This window comes from Periplaneta americana, chromosome 1 (genome assembly GCF_040183065.1).
Source record: "Periplaneta americana isolate PAMFEO1 chromosome 1, P.americana_PAMFEO1_priV1, whole genome shotgun sequence".
Classification (NCBI taxonomy): Eukaryota; Metazoa; Arthropoda; class Insecta; order Blattodea; family Blattidae; genus Periplaneta; species Periplaneta americana.
Genome location: NC_091117.1, coordinates 102,151,757 through 102,173,106, shown reverse-complemented (window position 1 = coordinate 102,173,106; position 21,350 = coordinate 102,151,757). Strand labels below are relative to the sequence as shown.

At 36.2% G+C, this 21,350-nt stretch overlaps 1 protein-coding gene across 4 annotated transcripts in view; it reads right to left on the bottom strand.

The window, feature by feature from the left end:
• Positions 1–17,157, bottom strand: part of Vps50 (vacuolar protein sorting 50) — a 167,168-nt gene extending 150,011 nt beyond the window's left edge. For 3 of the 4 annotated variants that reach the window (XR_011331986.1, XR_011331987.1, XM_069825148.1), the window contains exons 1-3: positions 16,958–17,157; positions 16,614–16,826; positions 5,641–5,777 (exon numbers count right to left, since the gene is read on the bottom strand). Coding sequence is in view for 2 of the 4 variants with exons in the window: in XM_069825148.1 (XP_069681249.1) it covers positions 5,641–5,777; positions 16,614–16,826; positions 16,958–17,002 (395 nt within the window). In the remaining 2 variants the exon portion in view is untranslated. The remainder of the gene's footprint in view (positions 1–5,640; positions 5,778–16,613; positions 16,827–16,957) is intronic. The other variant, XM_069825154.1, reaches the window with a different exon arrangement.
• Positions 17,158–21,350: the final 4,193 nt, after the last annotated feature.

Sequence of the window (21,350 nt, the reverse complement as noted above, 5' to 3'; positions counted from 1 at the left end):
TATATATATATATATATATATATATATATATATATATAAACCAACAATTAGAATGAAATTAAAAAATATTCCTAAGCCACACAAACTTTTCCAAAGGTTAAGAGTCATTAGGCCTATGTCATTTATTGAGTAATTATTACAATATTTTATTAGTAGCTTTCCCATATGTGTAAGAAATGCACTCGCACAAAACAATTTTTGTTAAAAGTATGGCTTTGAACTATTTCATTCTCACCCCTTCAGTTGATTTTAACTATTTCTATCTATGTGTTTGCAGTAGTGTTTAATTTAATGTGCATTCAATTTTATTCATGTTATGATTGAATGAAAAAGCACTGTTGCAGTTATTGACTATTTACTGTAGATATATTAATATTAATTATTAAATGTATCTGTTAAATAAAGAACTGCAGTACCTTTTGCAAAATCTTGAATGTTTAAGTTGTCAATAATATTTATGCACCATATACCCTAAGGCATTAAAAAAACAGGAGACGTTTCGGTTATACAGTGGAACCGACACATTACTGTAGTCGTATGAGCTACCAAGACAAGACATTGACATTAGCAGCAGTCCAGAATTTAGATCCCACAGCAGGCATTTGCCATTTGGTACACAGAAGCAATGATATTTCGTGATCCTTCTTCTGGTCCTTGTCCTTGTTGTGGTCCTTGTAACAATTCTTGTTGTATTTGTCATGGTACTTATCATGGTTCTTTCATATTCCTAGTCGTGAACCATATCGTAGTCGTTATTGTAATCTTTGTTGTGGTGCTTTCCATTGTCCATGTCGCCATCATTATCCTAGTCCTTGTCGTTTTTCTCGTGATTCTTATCGACATTTTATTGCCTTTGTTGTAGTCCTAATCATGGTCCTTGTTGTCTTTGTCATAGTTCTAATCGTGGCCTTGGTGCTTGTCATAATGCTTGTCATGGTCCTTGTTGTGTCCATGTCGTAGTCCTGATTGTTATCCATATCACGATGCATGTCCTGATCCTTACTGTGGTCGTTGTAATTCTTGTCTTTGTGTTTGTCCATTTCGTGGTCCTATAATGATCGTTGTTTCTTTGTCGTAATACTTGTCATGGTCATTATTGTTGTCCAAGCCATGGTGTCTTATTACGATCATTGTCGTGGTGCATGTCATGGTCCATGTCATATTTATCGTGATCCTTATAGTGGTCCTTGATGTCTTTGCCATGGTCTTTATCGTGGTCATTGTTGTCTCTGATGTGGTTATTCTCTGCTTTGTTGGGGTCCTTATCACAGTGCTTGTTTCCATTGTAATGCCTTTTCTGATCTTGATTTTGTCATGGTCCCTATCGTGGCTTTGGTCCTTATTGTGGTCCATGTCGTGATTCTTATAGTTGTCTCTGTCTCTGTCCGTTTCCCGTCCTTATATTGGTCCTAGTTGTCTCTAGCATGGTCCTTACCATGATAATTGTTGCCTTTGTCATATTTTTTTGTCGTGAACATTGTTGTCTTTGTCATGGTCCTAGTTGTCATTGTAATGGCCCTTATCGTTCTTTCTGTTTTCGTCAGGTTTCTTATCGTGATTCTTGTCTTCGTCCATGTTATGCTTCTTACATTGGTCCTTGTCGTCTCTGGCATAGTCCTTATCGTGATCCTTATTCTTTTTGTCATGTTTTTTATCGTGATCATTGTTGCCTTTGTCGTGATCTTTGTTGTCATTGTACTAGCCCTTATCTTACTTCTTGTCTTTGTCATGGTCTTGGTCCTTATCATAGTCAGTGTCGTGGTCCTTAAAGTGGTTCACGTTATGGTTCTTATCATCCTGAACCTTGTGGTGTGTGTCATGGACCATGTCGTGATCCTTATTGTAGTCCTCGTCCTTATCCTTATCGCGATTCTTATAGTGATCCGTATTCTCCTTCGCATAGTCCTTATCGCTGCCTTGGTCTTTATGAACCTTATGGTAGTGTTTGTCGTGGTCTTTATCGTGATACTTATCATAGTGTTGGTCGTAACCCATGTCGTTATTCTTATCGTGGTCCTTGTCTTTGTTTTGTTGTTGTCATAGGTCTTAACATCGTCCTTGTCTTTGACGAAGTCCTTATGATGATTATTCCGTGGTCCATGTCATGGTCCTTATTGTGATCATTGCCGTAGATCTTGTAATGATCCTTGTTATCTTTGCCATGGTCCTTATCGTGATCACTGTTGTCTTTGTCATGTTTATCGTAATCCTTGTCTTTGTTGTGGCCCTTAGCGTGGTATTTGTTGTCTTTGTTATCTTTGCCATGGTCCTTATCGTGATCACTGTTGTCTTTGTCATGTTTATCGTAATCCTTGTCTTTGTTGTGGCCCTTAGCGTGGTATTTGTTGTCTTTGTTATAAACCTTATCATGGTCTTGGTCCTTATCGTGGTTCATGTCGTGACTCTTATTATGAACCTTGTCCTTATCGTGGTCTAATTCGTAATTACTATCGTGACCCTTGTCTTTATCCATATCGCATTTCTTATATTAGTTCTTGTTTTCCTTGTCATGGTCCTTATCGTGATCCTTATTATTTTGTCGTGGTCCTTGTAGTCTTTGACATTTCCATTATCGTGATCTATGTTGTTTTTATTGTGGTCATTGTTGGCACTGTAATAGTCCTTATCATCCTCCTTGCTGCTTTTGTCATGATCCTTAATAAGTATTTGTTGTCTTTGTCATAGTCCTTATCTTGGTAAATTTTGAAGTAATCGTGGTCCATGTCGTGATATTTATCGTAATCCTTGTCGTAGTATATTATTATGAACCTGATTTTGGTCCTTATCATGTTCCTTGTTGTCTTTCTAATAGTCCTTTTCGTGGTCCTAGTCTTTTAATCCTTATGGTAGTCTATGTTGTGGCATAATCCTTGTCATGGTGTTTGTAGTGTTTCTTGTATGAAACCATGGTCCTGATCTTTGCCCTTGTCATGGTCCTTACAATGTTCCTTGCTGTCTTTGCCATATGTCTACATTTGTCGTTTCAAAATTAATATTGATTTTGCACTTTGGCGAATTACTTTCGTATTATTTGGTATATTTCAATCTTTCATTAAAGGTAAACGATCAAGGACGTAAAAAGAGACCTACACCAGAAATACACAGACAACTGATAACATTTTGCACTGGTGTGCACTTTGGAGAAGGATGAAAATAGGCCTATGCATGCAAGACCAGATATCTTCCTGGCTATGTTGATATCGAGTGAACCACGCTGTAGAACTTTAACTTTTGACGAAAAAGAGACATCTCATTCTTTTTAAGGGGAACTGTACATATTAGCCAGAGCCTCAATCAGAGGTAACGTGGTGATGATGAAATGTTTTATGGAATTATTTACCAATACATATTAATAGCCTGTTACATTTACAACAATGTATCATTATTAACTTATTACATCCGCAAACCACTCATTTAATCAGTGTTCCTAACATGATACTAAACTATGAAATATTCTGACAGATTTTCTGGAGTAAAACTCCACATATAAATCCTCAAAAAGTGGTCTATTGCGAGAATGAATTACTATTCATACAATATACAGACTGATTATTTAGTCCTGACAGCTTGGCGATGCGAAAAAGGGGAAGTAATAGGAGTAGTGGGGAGAGCTCCAGAGTAGAGATAAGGGCGAGTGGTCGGTAAAGGAATGCAGTACAGCTTAACTGTACTAGAAACATACAGCCCTACCACACGCATGACAACCGATCGCTCCGAAGGCAAGCAAGTGACTAACCCAAACACTCCTTGGCATAACTAAATGGACTCGCCTGACCAAGGCACACATTGCCGGCGACTGTCAGGACTAAATAATTGTACTGTAATTCAGTTTGCTGAATTAAAGGAAGCAAGCCTAATAAAAAAATGTTTTCAATTGATCAAATTGAATTATACTGTACAAATAAGAATGTTGAAGTCTGCATCACTAACTAGTAAACTACTGAATGATAATGATCAAACTTCTCACGTCTTAGGTGGAGAGAACACTGGCTATTCTTTGTCCATGTTATGATCACGTGACTGTGCCATGTCTGACTGTGATATGTGCTTTTTCTTTCAAAATTTGTTCGATGTTTATTAGGTCTTTTCAGGTCCTGACACGCAAAATAGTTAATATTAGGTCCTAACCTACAAAATAGATCTTTTTAGGTTCTAGAAAATTTAAGTACAGTGAAACCTCTCCTTACGGACACCCCCAAGATATGGACACTCCTCAAATACGGATAGATTTTTATGTCCCAACTGAAATATTATAGAAATAATGAAAAATTTAACTCTAGTTTACGGACACAGACAGCTGTTTCACAGTCCCTAATCTTGCTTTACCTCCTGACTGCGGACAGAACTTGGATTTCAAGACCTAATGTGTTACAAGAATGGAAAATTTAGTTTTGAAAACTGTACAGAAATTTCTTAAAACATGAAAGAAGACAATAAGGGTCTCGTAGGCTACCACTAGCCCAGCTGGCTACCCCTTGTTAGCTGGAAGCGGGTGGATAAACAAAGTCATAAAATTTAACCTGTCTGATGGGTCCAAGGCTTCCGCGATCGTGAAATTGTATTCGACACATGATAGGGCTAGTAGGATTATTCTCTTCACTTCAATCAGTTGTTCTGTTTCGAGAGACATGGCACCTGAGCGTAAAGGTTAAGTTGAAAACTGAAAATTACAGTACTGCATAATTGTAGACCTAGAATAAAACTGCATGGCACAGTACTGTATTCTCCTTTTTCGGTCTTATGTACTGTATAGTTCAAAGTTGCAAAGAATTTGCTGTAGTACAGTATACTGTATTTAGAATTGAACTACAGTAATACATTTCATTTAAAGCATGAAGGGATACATACTGCATATTATAAACTTACTGTTAGATTGGGGAGACTCCCTTCCAATAAAGGACACCTCCCAGATGCGGACAGATTGTTACGTCCCTTCGATGTCCGTAAATGAGAGGTTTCACTGTACAATATTTTATTCATTGGTACATAACATGGAAAAGAAAAGTGATATTTCGGGAGTAACGAGACAGCAACAGAACAGGTTCGAACCTAGAATCTGGGGCTTGAACTCATAACAATGAAACTTTCTGTGATCATTACAAGTACATGATCTGAACTGGCATGCAACAATGGTAATTACATAATTATTTTAAAAAATTACAACTTAAATTCCAAATGACTAATGAAAGAGCAACTCTAGTACCTAGTTGACTGATTAAACATGAACTAAAAGCTTAGAATTAATATGATGCAGTTTTAAGTGAAGTTACTGTGTAAGCAGATGACTTTCAACTTCAGCTATGAATGCAAGCCAAATAAAGAATTGTGTAACAAGCATTTAAAGGAAAATGATTCACATTTCAAACATATACAATTTATTTAAAATCATCATGGACAGCAGTTCTTTTGGCATCTGATAGTGTTCGTCCACACATCATAGTTCTGACTGCCCAGCCGAGAATGGACAATTGAGAATCCTAAATCATTAGACAGTTAATGTGGACAACTCTCGAAAAAACCTATGTCACACATTATCAGTATTTTGTAAGTCACATATTCTCTTACTGTCTATTATTATGTTCCAACATATAAGCATGACCTCAGAGATACTTAAATTTAATTGTTATATTATTCACTAACCTCGAAAATTCTTCATTGAAAGTAGACTGCTTCTGAAGAATGAGCTGAAGAACTTTTTTAGAGACTACCAACTGCTGCTGCCGTAACTTGTGGAGGTCTCGTTGAATAGCCTCACATTCTAGGGATTCAGGCAGTTTCTGTGGAAAGCATAAAATGCTACAACTCATAAAACATACAAGTTTATTTATTTATTCACTGACGATCACATACAAGTTTGCAATACCTAAATAACAAAACAGAGAAATTTGAATTCATCTGACCCGCAACTGTGAAGTATTCATAGCAAAATAGAATCTATTTAGATTTCTAATTTTTCTAACTCAATTTTAAATACAGCCAACTTCCAATAATTCGTGTGTGGTTAATTCACTTTATGGGTAATTCGCGACCCTTTCTTTTTTTGCAGGGCAACGGCGAAGTAACATTGTCATTTTCGTTTTTACTCAATTTACATGCCCTCCTTCCTCTAAAACTTCTCTCCACTCCCTTCCCACTCCATGTTGCATGGGCCTGGGCCAGTATCAACTGAGAAGCGTGGAAACCAGGTCTGTTCCTATGCTGTAAGTCTTTTTCATTTGAAAGGTTTATGTCTTGTTCGAATTTCAAATAGTGTTTGTGGTATGTAGTGCACTTTCAAAATGATTGGTCGTAAAATGAAACAGGTCTATAAAAGACTGTCAGTGAAAAATAATCCTTTAAAAAACAAACAAAAATGACATTATTTTTGTTAAACTAAAGTGTCTTATGATATTTTGTAAAACTTGTATTTATTGTTTTAAGATTCTACTCCAATGCAGTACTGCATAATATTATATTAATGTTTCAAAATGTGGTGAAGGTTACTTATGGACTTGGCACTAGAGGAAATTGCTGAAATACCTTCAAAATGCCCAGGAATATAGTATGGAGCAGTGGAAATTGGATGTGATCACTGGAAGAGCCATATGCCCACCCAGTCCACCCCAAATACATACCGTACTTATACAGTACAACCTCTATTATCACTAATTTAAGTTTGGTTGTCAAGGACGTGTTTTTAAGGGGCAAGGAAACTCCTTGTAATGGCTGTAAGTGGAAAGATAGGAATAGTAGAGGTCTCATGTTGTAGATTTACATACTCTATACACTCTATACTCTACATGCTCTATACTCTCCTTAATTTTTATTAAATCGCGCACAGTTGTATCATCAGTCTCATATTCTGATGTGAGATGAGCCACAGTTTCTCTTTCCCCAAATCACTCAATTATATGCATTTTTCGATACTTTCTTTTGATACTCATGGAATACATTTTATAGCCTATAGAAGTTGTATAGTACAGCAACTCGAACAGTAGACCAAACTGAAAGTGTAATGGCTTGTAATAACACTCTCTAGAAAAAAAATACATAGAAATATAACATACAGTAGTACTTCATATGTTTCTGTAGCAAAAAAAAAAAAAATGAACAAAAGACAGTCGGATAATCCGTCAATCAGTTAATAGGGTGTTGGATAATCAGGGTTCTACTGTATACCAAAATCGTGTATGAATGAAGAACACCATACTTCCTGAATGTAATGTAATTCGAGGGAGGGAATAAAGGGGTTTTCAGTGTCGCCAACACCTGACACAAGCTAATACTACAACAATATCATATGTGTGTGAAAAAGGTAGATCTATGCTCATTTTCCTTTGGAAACATTTGAATATTTGAGCCTATCTTAAATTACTCTCATTTAAGCAGTCTACATCCAACTTTATTGCGGCTAGAAGACACAAGCTAACACTACAATATCACACGTGTGTGAAAAAGGTAGGCCTATGCCCATTTTCTTTCAGAAACATCTGAATATTTCAACCCATCTTAAATCTACCCTCAGACAACCAATGTTACACAAAACTTCCTCGTGAATAGTACATTACATTCGTAATTTCTTAAAAAAATGTTGATTTTCTTTCCACAACCACCACTTTTTAAGTAGTGGTCAGTGTATCTGATTGTGAAACTATCAGGCTCAGGATCGAATCCTGGTCAGACCAAGTTACATGGCTGAGATTTTTTCTGGGATTATCCCTCAACCCATTAAGAGCAAATGCTGGGTAACTGCCAGATTCCGGGCTCATTTTGCTGTCATTATCATCTTCATCTTATCTAATTTCACACTCATATCATTCTACAATATGAGGCAAACAAAATCCGATCTAATGGTTGCCCCAACTTTAGAAGAGCATTCTTCACCATGATTGCAAAAAAAAAAAAAAAAAATAGTAGTCAGAGGCATGCCAATGTGCACGGCATTAAAAAAAAAAAGGTTTAAAACATTTTCAACACAGTCCCATTCAAACACCACATGTACAATCCATAAACATCAATTTCATCGAAGAGAGAGGACCACTGCTCAATACATTCAATACAGTTTGAAAAAAGGAATAAACATATTTCTTAAAATTTGAAATAACATACATTATATTGTACCAACTCGTTTTCTTAAAAAATGTTCAGTTTGATTAAATTACAAATGGTATAAGAACACAGTTACATCAGTCATTTAATCTTTGTTTAAATTCTGTAATTAGTGCTGAACATGGACATCTCTGGTGGGATGGGATATGTCAACTGCAATATTCTCTATTGGAAGGTACAGAGGGACATGTCTCTCAATGTATTTTGATCAATTATAGTTCCATATTTCTGCATTATCAGTGTTACTATTTGTGTAATTAGAATTGCATTTTTCTGCAGTTTTCGTTCTTACTAATCAAATTTTTCTGGTCATCAATGAAATAATGTTCAGAATGGACAATTATAGTCTCTTTACTTGCTATGAAAATATTCGAGCTCTTACAATCGAGTTTCACAATGGAAATTTTTATATATACCGGGTGTTTCAGACCACCCGTATCAGCCTTTTTTCTCAAAAGCTATATGATACTGGTAGTTCATAAAAAAATTTTGATAACCAAAACCTATGTAAAGAATCGATTGGGTGGCAGTACCATTTTCCGTAACAAACCAGAAGTAGGTTACCTGTGGCCGACTTTGAAATTTCAAATGAGAACATGGGTCATTGAAGGTGCCATTGGAAACTACTTTTAAAAAGAAACAACTTTTACTGTAACTTTTTTTTTTTTCTAACTTTTATTGTTTACTCACAAAGCAACAAAAATGGTATTTTCTGAGAAATGTTGTATGTTGTTTATGTACGTACACTCTTCATAGTAAGTGTTTAAAATGTACGCCACCCTGTGCAAAACAATGTTCTGATCTCCTCCTAACATCCGTGATTGCTCAGAGACCTTCAGCACTGCTGAGACATACAGGCTTCTCTAATTCTTTGTTTCATATCTTCTCTAGTTCTTGGATACACCTGGTAGAACATGTCTTTAATTCTCTCCCACAAGAAGAAGTCATTTGGAGTGAAGTCAGGAGATTGGACAGGCCAGGCTACTGGTCCTCCTTGTCCAACTCACCGTAGAGGAATAACAGGTTAATAACTCACCAAGCCCTACGAGAAAAGTGGGCCGGACAGCCGCCCTGCTGAAGCCACATTGTTAACCGAAGCGCAAGGGAAATATCATGAAGCAACTGGTGCAAAATGTTTCAGAGGAAACGTGCGTTCTACCATTCAAGTTCTCCTCAAAAAAGTATGGTCCTATGACTCGGTGTCCAAGGAGGCCACACCATGTGTTGAGGCTCCACATGTGCTGGTAATCCACTTCATGTAGCCAGTGTGGATTAACTGGAGACCAGTAATGGGCATTGTAGAGATTCACCTGGCCATTACTTTTGAAAGTTGCCTCACTAGTCCACAGAATTCTGAGCTCGAAGTCACGGTCCGTGTTTGGAAACCAGTTGCAGAAAACACGAGTCTGGAAGTCATGTCCTCCAAGTTCCTGATGGAGATAAATATGGTATGAATGAAATTTGTCTTTGAAAATTCTAAACACTGTATTATGGTGCAATCCTAAGTCACAGGCAATCCTTCTTGTGAAGGAGAATTAAAGACATGATCTACCAGGTGCTTCCAACAACTAGAGAAGGCATAAGAATTAGACAAGCCACATCATGTGTGTCTCTCATCTGTGCTGAAGTTTTCCGTGCAGTCACGGATGTTAGGAGAAGATCAGAATATTGTTTAGCACAGGTGGCGGACATTTTCAACACACTATGAAGAGTGTACATACATAAACAACATACATTTCTCAGAAAATACCATTTTTGTTGCTTTGTGAGTAAAAAATAAAAGTTAGAAAAAAAGTTTCAGTAAAAGTTGTTTCTTTTTAAAAGTAGTTTCCAATGGCACCTTCAATGACGCATGTTCTCATTTGAAATTTCGAAGTTGACTTCCGGTTTGTTATGGGAAATGGTACTACCACCAATCGATTCTTTACATAGGTTTCGGTTATCAAAATTTTTTTATGAACAACCAGTATCATATAGTTTTCGAGAAAAACGGCTGATACGGGTGATCTGAAACACCCAGTGTGTATATTTAGGAGTTCTTACGTACCTGAGGGGGAAAAAAATGTGACCCGTCCAATCCAAATAAAAGATACACAGGATTTATTTTAATTTTGACTTCTTGCACTTGCTTAAAAATAATAATAGATACAATAATATTGTTTGCATAACTATCGGTCATTTCAAAAAGGTCATGAGTCAAGAAACTGAAATTTTACAGGAGAAAGAAAAAACTACCTACAGCATAAACTACCTAATTTTTAATTCTCATCTGACTGTCAATGATTAAAGCGTTATTGAGGAAAATATTGCATTACATATTTTTCATTAAAAATTTTTTGTTTGAATAAAACGCATTTTCAAAATCAATGACTCATGACCTTTTTGCAATGAATGTTCACATTTTACCATTAATTAATAAAATATATTTCTAGCAAATAATGTTCTAATTACATAAATTGTTCAATGCACCAATATACAATGAATGAGAACACTTATGCGTACTATTTTCATATTATACAAGGTGATTCACAAGGATTTACCATCTTTTACGGAGGTTATTTCTGAAGACATTTTGAACAAAAAATGTGTAATATAATCATAGTTCCTATGCTCAATATTTTCAGAGTTACACTAATTTAAAGTTGTTTGTAAAATATGTTTTTTTCTTTAGTTTGAAGGTAAAAGAATAATACAAATAGAGAATGAACCATTCAGAACTAGCTAGCAGTTCTTTAATTGGCAAGTTTTATGAAGCTAAAAATGTGCTGTGAAGTCGTTATTATTGCTTCGTACAGACATCTTTTTATATTTTTAACTAAAAAATTACATTATTCTAACGCACCTATCACAACAGTTATTACAAATCACACCACTTTCACTGACTTAATTATTTGCAATTCAATTTTGCATCCTAATTTATAGTCTTCGAGAGTTTGCAACACATTTTAAAAAATGTCACTGCACACTTATAAATGGTACTCGTCATGCTATGTAACTGCATACGGCTATCTTTGATTTCCGTAGCGCTCGTGCTGGCTGCTGACTGCACGCACACCAAGATCACACCTTCACAGCAATGCGTTCCAATAACGAAACGTAACTCTGTAAATATTGAGAATAGGAGCCATGTTTATATGATATTTTTTTGCTTAGAATGTCTTCGGAAATAAGCTCCGTAAAGGATGGTAAATCCACGTAAATCACCCTGTATAGCTATATTTTATTTAGAACAAGAATGAACTCTAATGAAAATCTACACACTTTGGATAGAAGATAGATTGAGAAAGTAGTCTTTTGTTTGTTTGTTTTTAGTCCTCCTGATCATTTTCAACTTCTTTTCCTCCTTGTCTTCGCCTTTCCTGAAGTTGATCGTAAAACTCTGTATACTCAGTTGGAATATATGTACTTCTTCACCTTAAGAATGTTCATTGATAGGTATCTGTTTTGAAGGATAAGCCAACTCTGTAGGAAGTACAGGATTCTTGTTGTAACTGTGAAGGAGATTGAAATTCTCTTTGCCGGCATCATCGATGAACTGTAAAGTTTTTATTTGACCAGGGCAGCTTGAGTTGTATTCAAACGCCATCCACTTAGAAGGAGAAAAAAACATTTTATGTACCTTGGGAATTTTTCCCATACTTGATTCAGAGAGAAGAGTCTTCTTGTAATACATAGACCAACATCGCTTTAAGTCCAGTACAGGCACAGCATCATTGGTTTCTACTGAGAACTTACATGACACCTTTCTAATCACAACATATTCCTTAGGTAGATAGATCATATCACAACTTTTTATCAGTTTCTTTACAGTCCCAGAATCCCTGTCGTTTGGTAGGAAGCTGTGACCTCTTATTGGAAAGAGTAACGTTATATAATTTGGAATCACTTTGTTGTTACAGTGGATAAACAAAAGCAGATCTTTGTGTTGTTTTTATTTTGGCCAGTGCACCTGTCAGACAATAGATGCAGCTCAGTTACATTCTGTGGAATGTGGTTCTGGATGTAATGAAACAGAAATGAACACAAGTCATTTTCACCTTTGTGTGCTTCTTCTTCATGATATACATAAAAATGTGAGAGATTAGTTTTTTGATTAACTTATTTATGCCAAACACATAACTGTCTCAAATAAAAAATGTTCTATACAGGAATATTTGGCAGCGGCAAATTTTGCATAAAATCAAAGGTCAATCCACAAACATTATTCCCTTTTAGACTAAGTTCAGAAATTTTATTAATATTGGCATACAATTTTTTGGACCTTCTATGTGTGAATCATCAATTCTGCTATTGCAGTTCACTTGACAGACTGCAAGATGGGAACTGCGTATTTTAGCTGGTAAAACTTGAAGAATCGGATTCTGACATCTTTCCACAACAAAATCTTACCTTCAAATATGAATATTAAAGTTGAAATGAAAAGGATACATGAAACACTATTCATTCCCACTAATGAACATTTTGAATATAGACTACAGATTTAAAGTCAGTCATTGCAAAAAGGTCACGAGTCAAAGACTCATGACCTTTCTGCAAGAAGTGGAAATTTCAAGCTTCGATTTCAGCACTGTTTGAAAGTATATTCATGATCATCTTACATAGACTGGTCGGGCTACCCCTACATCACAATGTTCAATGCATAACTCATTTTCGTAAAAAAGTTGACTCATGACCTTTTTGCAATGACCGATTCTTATGAACATAGTGGTACACTAGCGAGCCACGAATGATTTGCTGGTATGCCACGAGAAAATGAAAGTAGTAAAGGTTATAGTAGTAAAAATTGGAGAAATAAAATAATTGAAGTAATAAAAACAAGGGAGCTCATAAAAGTAAACTTTCAGGGAACGTAGCAGAAGTCAACATTCAGTAAACACAGTGTATGTGAGAATGCCAGGGAAGAGAAAGACTGACTGCCACAACCTTTACAAATGTCGTATTTTACTTGTTTTTATGGAAACAGTTCCTCCCTGGTTAGGAACCACTCCTTTACATTACATGAGTGAAAGAAGATAACTTCATTATTAAATCCTGAGTGCATGTGCACGCATGCACGCACGCACGCACGCACTCACACACACACACACATACTACATAAGTGTGCCACAGAATTTTAAATTACAAATTTAGTGTGCCACGTGTTGAAAAAAGTTTAAAAACGCTGCTCTACATTAATTAAAATTCTGCTTTTATTATGGTGTAGTTGTTCCCTGTTGAAATACAATTTATTCTGAAAACATTACTTCTAAATTTTAAAATTCATATCCTACACCAGAGAAACATTCCATTTCACCCAAGTTTTGTATGAATTTCTAAAAATTTGCCAACCCCTATATCCTGCTGCCCAGGACAAAAGCCCAGCTTGGCACCACTTAAATAAGAGCCTGTGTATTTATATATATATATATATATATATTTCCCCCCACCCCCTTAGAATTTTGTAAGATGACATGTTTCAAGTTATTCAAGGTCAAAGATCAAATTGTGTTACATTGAACAGCAAATAATTACAACAAAGTTTGTGCTGTATGTTATTTGTATTATACTTCATTATTTTTTTTTACTGAGATCAAGTTAAATAATGCCCGAGTTAAACCAATAAATAGAAAGCTATCTGCACAGAAGTGGTTCATTTTTTCAAGTACGTACTTAAATTCTTATACTCTTATAGTATTATAATTTAGCATGGGTATTCACTTTTACAAGGTTTACAGATGTGCCAAATTTCAGTAAGATCAAAGAATGTAAGATTGTGGACTCAGCAATTGGACATAGAATGACTCAATACTAGTATTTATATGAAATATATGCCAGTATGTTGCAGCACCAATACTGCACCAGTGAACAGTGCTTCCTCTACATCATATTTCTAAGTTTCCTTATTTTGTAGATGAAGATTAAGAAACAGTTCAGATCACGTTCAGCCATGTCAGAAATCAACTTCTTACTGCACTGAACACGAAATATGCGCTCAACAGTTCATGTTGTGTTAAATTTGGCTGCGATAAATTAACCTTTATAGGCTAATTTTGTGATCCATTCTGTTGATGCAGAGTATCTTAATCAAGAGATCAAAGTGGCATTGAAGTAATGTGGTAGTTTTCTAATTTTTTAGTTTCTCAATTTACATGTTAGACATTTGACTTGTGTTTATCCATCCACTTGGTAATATAGATATTTATGATACAAGTGGTATAAGAGCATTATTAATATATGTGTGTGAAAGTTTGCATGGAGAGTGCTAGCAAGTATATGAATAGGGCATTACCACACATGTATTGTACAACATTTTATCTGCACCCGTTCAAAAAAAAAAATTAAGCAAAATACTTAATTTGACATTTAAAATTGTATCTTTTTTTTCTTTTGTGAGAAGCAGAAACTTGAAGCTACCTATCTAGGTAGCAGTTGAAATAATGTATTGTGACGCTATAATTCCATTACAAACACAATGTTACTATAAACAAAAGTTTGTTTTCGCTGCAAATTTCTAATTTGTAAGTTTTAAGATGAGTGATTCTCAAAGTTTGCCTTCAGACAGTGGCGCCAATTTAAATGGCTCCGTGGGACTCGAACCCAACCAATAATTTGTCGTGATATTATTATTATTATTATTATTATTATTATTATTATTATTATTTATGAAATTTATTTATTTTAACTTATAACTCGAGTGTTCGAGCCCACCCAATGTTTTCCAAAAGTTGGCGCCACTGCCTTCAGATATTGAAGACCAAGTTTTAAAAACTATATGCAGATAAAATAATTATTATGTTGTAATATTATGTTATACTTAGTTTCAATACATTTTGAAATATACTTGATACTGCAAATCAAGATTTCAGGTATAACTCCCTGTAAAGTTGATTTGAACAATTTCGAGAGAAAAATTGTTCCGGAGCCGGGTATCGAACCCGGGACCTTTGGTTTAACGTACCAACGCTCTACCACTGAGCTACCCGGGAACTCTAACCGACACCGATCCAATTTATCCCTCTATATCCACAGACCTCAAAGTGGGCTGACAACCGTCAAGCAACCAACTTCGAGTGCACACTAACTCCGTGTGACTTAAATTGTGGTTTTCTGTTAACGAACAGTGACGTGTATTATGCAAATCAAGATTTCAGGTATAACTCCCTGTAAAGTTGATTTGAATAATTTCGAGGGAAAAATTGGATATAGAGGGATAAATTGGATCGGTGTCGGTTAGAGTTCCCGGGTAGCTCAGTGGTAGAGCGTTGGTACGTTAAACCAAAGGTCCCGGGTTCGATACCCGGCTCCGGAACAATTTTTCCCTCGAAATTGTTCATACTTGATACTATCATTCATTCCTGAAAACGACTGGGATAAGAAAAACGAGTGTTGTAATAAATTTATCCCACTTAAAATGAATGGGATAAGACGCTATTATGTTATGGGTACGGGTGTAAACAAATAAACATACCACATCCCAGCGACTTGACATGCATACACTGTTCCGTTTTTTTCCTCAACTAATTAACAAGATAATCAAATAAGTTATATTACAACAACTTTAGAATTCACTAAATCTTCAATCTCGCTACACACCACATATGAGATGTGTATTATTTCATTATGAAATAGGTATATCTTGAAAAATAAATAAGTGAGTTTCTGTAAGGCCAAGGATCAGTAATAGGTTAGGTTTGATTTCTTCAGGCTTTTAGTGTGCCTTGCTTATAGGCTATGCTTTTTGGTATTAAGTAGACAAATAGGTTTGCCCTTGACCAAAGAATGGAGTGCTTTTCCCGCGTAATGTAACATAATGGTAGTAACACTGGATTACTTGATGATTTCGTGTGACAATGTCTGCAAAAATCATCGGTTCGGTATATAAGAAAAGAAGATATTTGCGGTGGGTTGGGTGGGTTTATGGCTTTCCCAGTGATCACATCGTGTCTCAGAGTGGTGAACTACAATTTTGAGATTATTTTCAATTATTTAAATATCTAAGTTTATTTCCCCCATATGTTGTGCATAGCGTGATCGAAGGTTCACCTAAAAGTCCACATCAGTGACTAATCTAACCTAATCCTCCCTTTACAACCATGAAGCTGTTTTGTCATTAGAGTATCGATACTTCTACTAAATGAGGACGAACGAGGGTAATTTCCAAGATTCGTTGCACGGAAGTGACGGCACTTACAGATGTGCGACAAGCAGTGAGCTCTATATTAAACTGGAGGCACCACTGCAATGCTATTTCCTGTCTGCAAACGGGCTGTCGGCGAGGGTATTGCTCTTTCTTTCTAACTAATGTGTTTCGATGGGTCTTTCGTGAAGATGATGTTGCACATGCGCAGTAAGCAATAAAAATACTGTTAGCGTAAGATAGTATTCACTGCAAGAGAGGCAAGGACAACACTATATTGCGTCTCCAGTTTAGTATAGAGCTCACTGTTAGTGGGTTAGTTCAGGGGATATCTAAGTAACGTCACTTCCGTGTAACGTATTTTGGAAATGACCAAAGTTACGTTTACACAACTGCGACGAAAACTTACTTTTATAGTATGATTACACGGATCAAAATCCCCATTGTTGAAATACTCTAATTCTATACTTTCAAGAATATCTTGGTCAGCTAAAGGATCCCGTTCGATTGTGTGTCTTGATTCCAATTGGCTTGTTCTACTGGGACCTATTCCCTCTTCTGATGGAGAACGAACTGGTTCCTCATTGGAAGGAGATGTTGGTGATGTCCTCGAGTGAAGACCCTATAAGTGGATATCAAAAGTATTTGAGGAATTTGTCTCATAAACAAAATATAAATTAAGCTAAATAAACAGCCATCGAATATCTTTTCTTATACGTTATACCTTTTCACCAAAATAGAAGTTCGACTAACCTGTTTATTTATAAAGATTAAAAACTTATGTTTCAGATCATCCATAACTCATTTCTTACACACAAAAAAATATTCACTATAACATTTATTTACACTGTGCTATCACCTTATAAATCATCAATAACTTTTATAATGTCAACCTGACAGCTCCATGTTGAATATTTCGGAATATTCCAAGTCTGCCAACATCACAGGCACAGCTTTACCTTCAACCAGTGAGCTCTATAACAACAGCTTTTTAAAATATCTCTATTTATTTGTCTATGATCGTGTTAACCAAAGACGTTTTATAGTTTAACCTAGACTCACTACGAGCGCTATTCCTCGACCCAAAAACACTTTCGCGCTTCGCCATCTTGAGGTCAAGAGCTACGTGACTGCTGCATGTTTATATCACGATCACGTTGATTTAAAATAACACAGAATATTATTTAATATGTTAGGAGTAAGTGTGTATTAATTTAATCAATAGGGCGTATGCAAACAGCGTTTGTATAGTTTATTGTAATCGTATTGTGATAAACGTGAAATTGTGGTGTACTATTGTGCTGTATATAACGGTAAAAATTGTATTTATATACGATAGTTTATTTTAGTCGGACTTCTGTGTTAAAGTGAAACCATCGCGTGTTCTTATGCTGCATACAACTGTACAAAAAGTGTTTATATAGTTATATAGTAAATTTATTTGCACTTCAGTGGGGTACGTGTAATCATGTTATATTCTAGTGCTGCATACAACTGGACGAATGTTGTATATATACTTACTTACTTACTTACAAATGGCTTTTAAGGAACCCGAAGGTTCATTGCCGCCCTCACATAAGCCCGCCATCGGTCCCTATCCTGAGCAAGATTAATCCAGTCTCTATCATCATATCCAACCTCCCTCAAATCCATTTTAATATTATCCTCCCATCTACGTCTCGGCCTCCCCAAAGGTCTTTTTCCCTCCGGTTTCCCAACTAACACTCTATATGCATTTCTGGATTCGCCCATACGTGCTACATGCCCTGCCCATCTCAAACGTCTGGATTTAATGTTCCTAATTATGTCAGGTGAAGAATACAATGCGTGCAGTTCTGTGTTGTGTAACTTTCTCCATTCTCCTGTAACTTCATCCTTCTTAGCCCCAAATATTTCCCTAAGCACCTTATTCTCAAACACCCTTAACCTATGTTCCTCTCTCAGAGTGAGAGTCCAAGTTTCACAACCGTACAGAATAACCGGTAATATAACTGTTTTATAAATTCTAACTTTCAGATTTTTTGACAGCAGAATAGATGATAAAAGCTTCTCAACAGAATAATAACACGCATTTCCCATATTTATTCTGCGTTTAATTTCCTCCCGAGTGTCATTTATATTTGTTACTGTTGCTCCAAGATATTTGAATTTTTCCACCTCTTCGAAGGATAAATCTCCAATTTTTATATTTCCATTTCGTACAATATTCTGGTCACGAGACATAATCATACACTTAGTCTTTTCGGGATTTACTTCCAAACCGATCGCTTTACTTGCTTCAAGTAAAATTTACGTGTTTTCCCTAATCGTTTGTGGATTTTCTCCTAACATATTCACGTCATCTGCATAGACAAGAAGCTGATGTAACCCGTTCAATTCCAAACCCTGCCTGTTATCCTGCACTTTCCTAATGGTATATTCTAAAGCGAAGTTAAAAAGTAAAGGTGATAGTGCATCTCCCTGCTTTAGCCCGCAGTGAATTGGAAAAGCATCAGATAGAAACTGACCTATACGGACTTTGCTGTATGTTTCACTGAGACACATTTTAATTAATCGAACTAGTTTCTTGGGAATACCAAATTCAATAAGAATATCATATAATACTTCCCTCTTAACAGAGTCATAACTTATGCTTTTTTGAAATCTATGAATAACTGATGTACTGTACCCTTATACTCCCATTTTTTCTCCATTATCTGTCGAATACAATAAATCTGATCAATAGTCCATCTATTACGCCTAAAACCGCACTGATGATCCACAATAATTTCATGTACGTACGGAGTTAATCTTCTCAAAAGAATATTGGACAAAATTTTGTACGACGTCAACAAAAGTGATATTCCTCGAAAGTTACCACAGTTGGTTTTGTCCCCCTTCTTAAAACTAGGTACAATTATGGACTCCTTCCATTGTTCTGGTACAATTTCCTTTTCCCAAATTGCAAGTACAAGTTTATAAATTTCGCTATATAATGCACTTCCACCCTCTTGTATTAATTCTGCTGGAATTTGATCGACACCTGGAGACTTGTACTTTGTCAGATTTTCTATCGCAATTTCGACTTCTGAAAGCGTGGGTTCGGGTGTACTGTAAATGGGTCAGCAGTTTGTATTTCAATTTCGTCCCGATCATTTCTATTTGGCCTATGTACATTTTTAATTGCGCAAAATAGTTTTTCCATCTGTTTAGGAGTGATGGAGAGTCTGCAAGCAAGTCACCATTCTCATCCTTGATCACGTTTACCCTTGGCTGATAACCGTCCTTAAATTCCTTTATACCCTTATATAAATCTCGAATGTTTTTATTCTTACTATTTGTTTCTACCTCATTCAGTTTTTCCTTCAAGTAACCTCTCTTTTTATTCCTAAGTGTACGACTTGCTTCCCGTCTTTCATTGAAATAATTATCTCTCTTCTCCTCAACTGGATCCTGTAACAATTTCAATTTTGCCTGTTTCCTTCTTTCTACTACCATGCAACAATCTTCATCAAACTACAGTTTATTTTTCTTAGTTTCATAATAACCTATCCTCTGCTCAGCTGCAATTTTGATACTATCTCTGATATTTTCCCACACTTTTTAATTTATTGTAGGGATTCGTAACAAGCTGTTTTTTTTACGGTGATGGGTTGTTAGCCCTTCGCCCAACCCCCAAGCTGGAGGACCACCCCTTATCGGCTGTCCACGACTGCTTATTCCATATATTCGCAGCTACCCTCCATATCTGGAGGCCGTCTCCTCTATCCGCAACCTGGGGACGCGCCATGCCGTGGTGATAGGGACCCACATTATATAGTTTATTTTATTGTACTACTGTTTAAAACTCCGTAGTGGAATCATATTGCATTCTTATGCTTCATATAACTGTACGAATCGATATAAGAAGAATTCGGGAATATCTTTTCACAAGTAAGTTGGTTACATATATTGCATTAGGATATTATAAAATGACTGAAAACCATCTGTTCATTTTTATTGACAATAAAAGGGAGTGTTTTGTAGGAATAAGCGCAAACGTTAGTTTTATATTTCCATTGCAAAATCCTGAGCTTCTCAGTAAAAGGTTATCTACTGTTAAACGCAACAAATTTGTACCACATTCTTTGCTCTTTTCATTTCATAGAATCGTGTTTCTGCAATTCTAATTGTAAAAAGTTACTGAAAAGCTAACACAGTTTCATCAGTTTTTAATTTTCCAGCCCATCTCATAAAGGTAATAATAAACCATGATCTAAAAATCATACTCTAGTTACAATTTCAACACTTTGAAATAATGATAAACGGGTATTTTATGCTTATTTATTCATATACAGAGTGTTTAAAAAATACGGGGCATAATTTCAGGTATGTATTTCCCACATGTAGACAATCAAAATAGTTCATTACAACATGTGTCCGGAAATGCTTTATTTCCGAGTTATGGCCTTCACAACATTGAAATTCACCGGAACGTTTTTCTTTCCGCAGGTCGTTGCCGTCAAAGGAGACATTAAGAGGGCACTCTAACAGTTCATTCCGAGACGAAGGTTACATTCAGTGTTGTGTAGGCGTTAGACTGTGCGACATGTATTCAAATCAAGAGCTGGCAGAGATACACTTCATGTACGGTAAGGCGGACGGCAATGCTGCGCTGGCTCGTCGTTTGTACCAGGAGAGGTACCCACAGCGACAATGTCCAGATCGGAAGACATTATAATTCTCCATTACCGTCTGTGCGAGTATGGAAAATTTAACTCTACTGGTTTAGGAAGGGGACGACCAAGATCTACAACTCCAGAAGTACAGGTGGAGATTCTGGAGGCTGTGAACATGACTCCTTCTATCAGCACACGAAGGGTAGCGTTGCAAGTCAATGTTCCTCATATGACTATCTGGAGATTGTTGAAAGAGTATCAATTGTATCCGTATCATTTGCAACGTGTACAGGCCCTGTCACCAGCAGATTACCCTGCAAGAGTTAGGTTCTGTCAATGGTTCTTGCAGCAGTGTGGTGTAAATCCGAACTTTTCTGCCTTAGTATTATTTACAGATGAAGCACAGTTCACACGAGATGGCATAACAAATTTCCACAATCAGCATGTATGGGCGTATGAAAACCCACGTGCAACTGTTCCATCACATCACCAGGTGCGGTTCTCCCTCA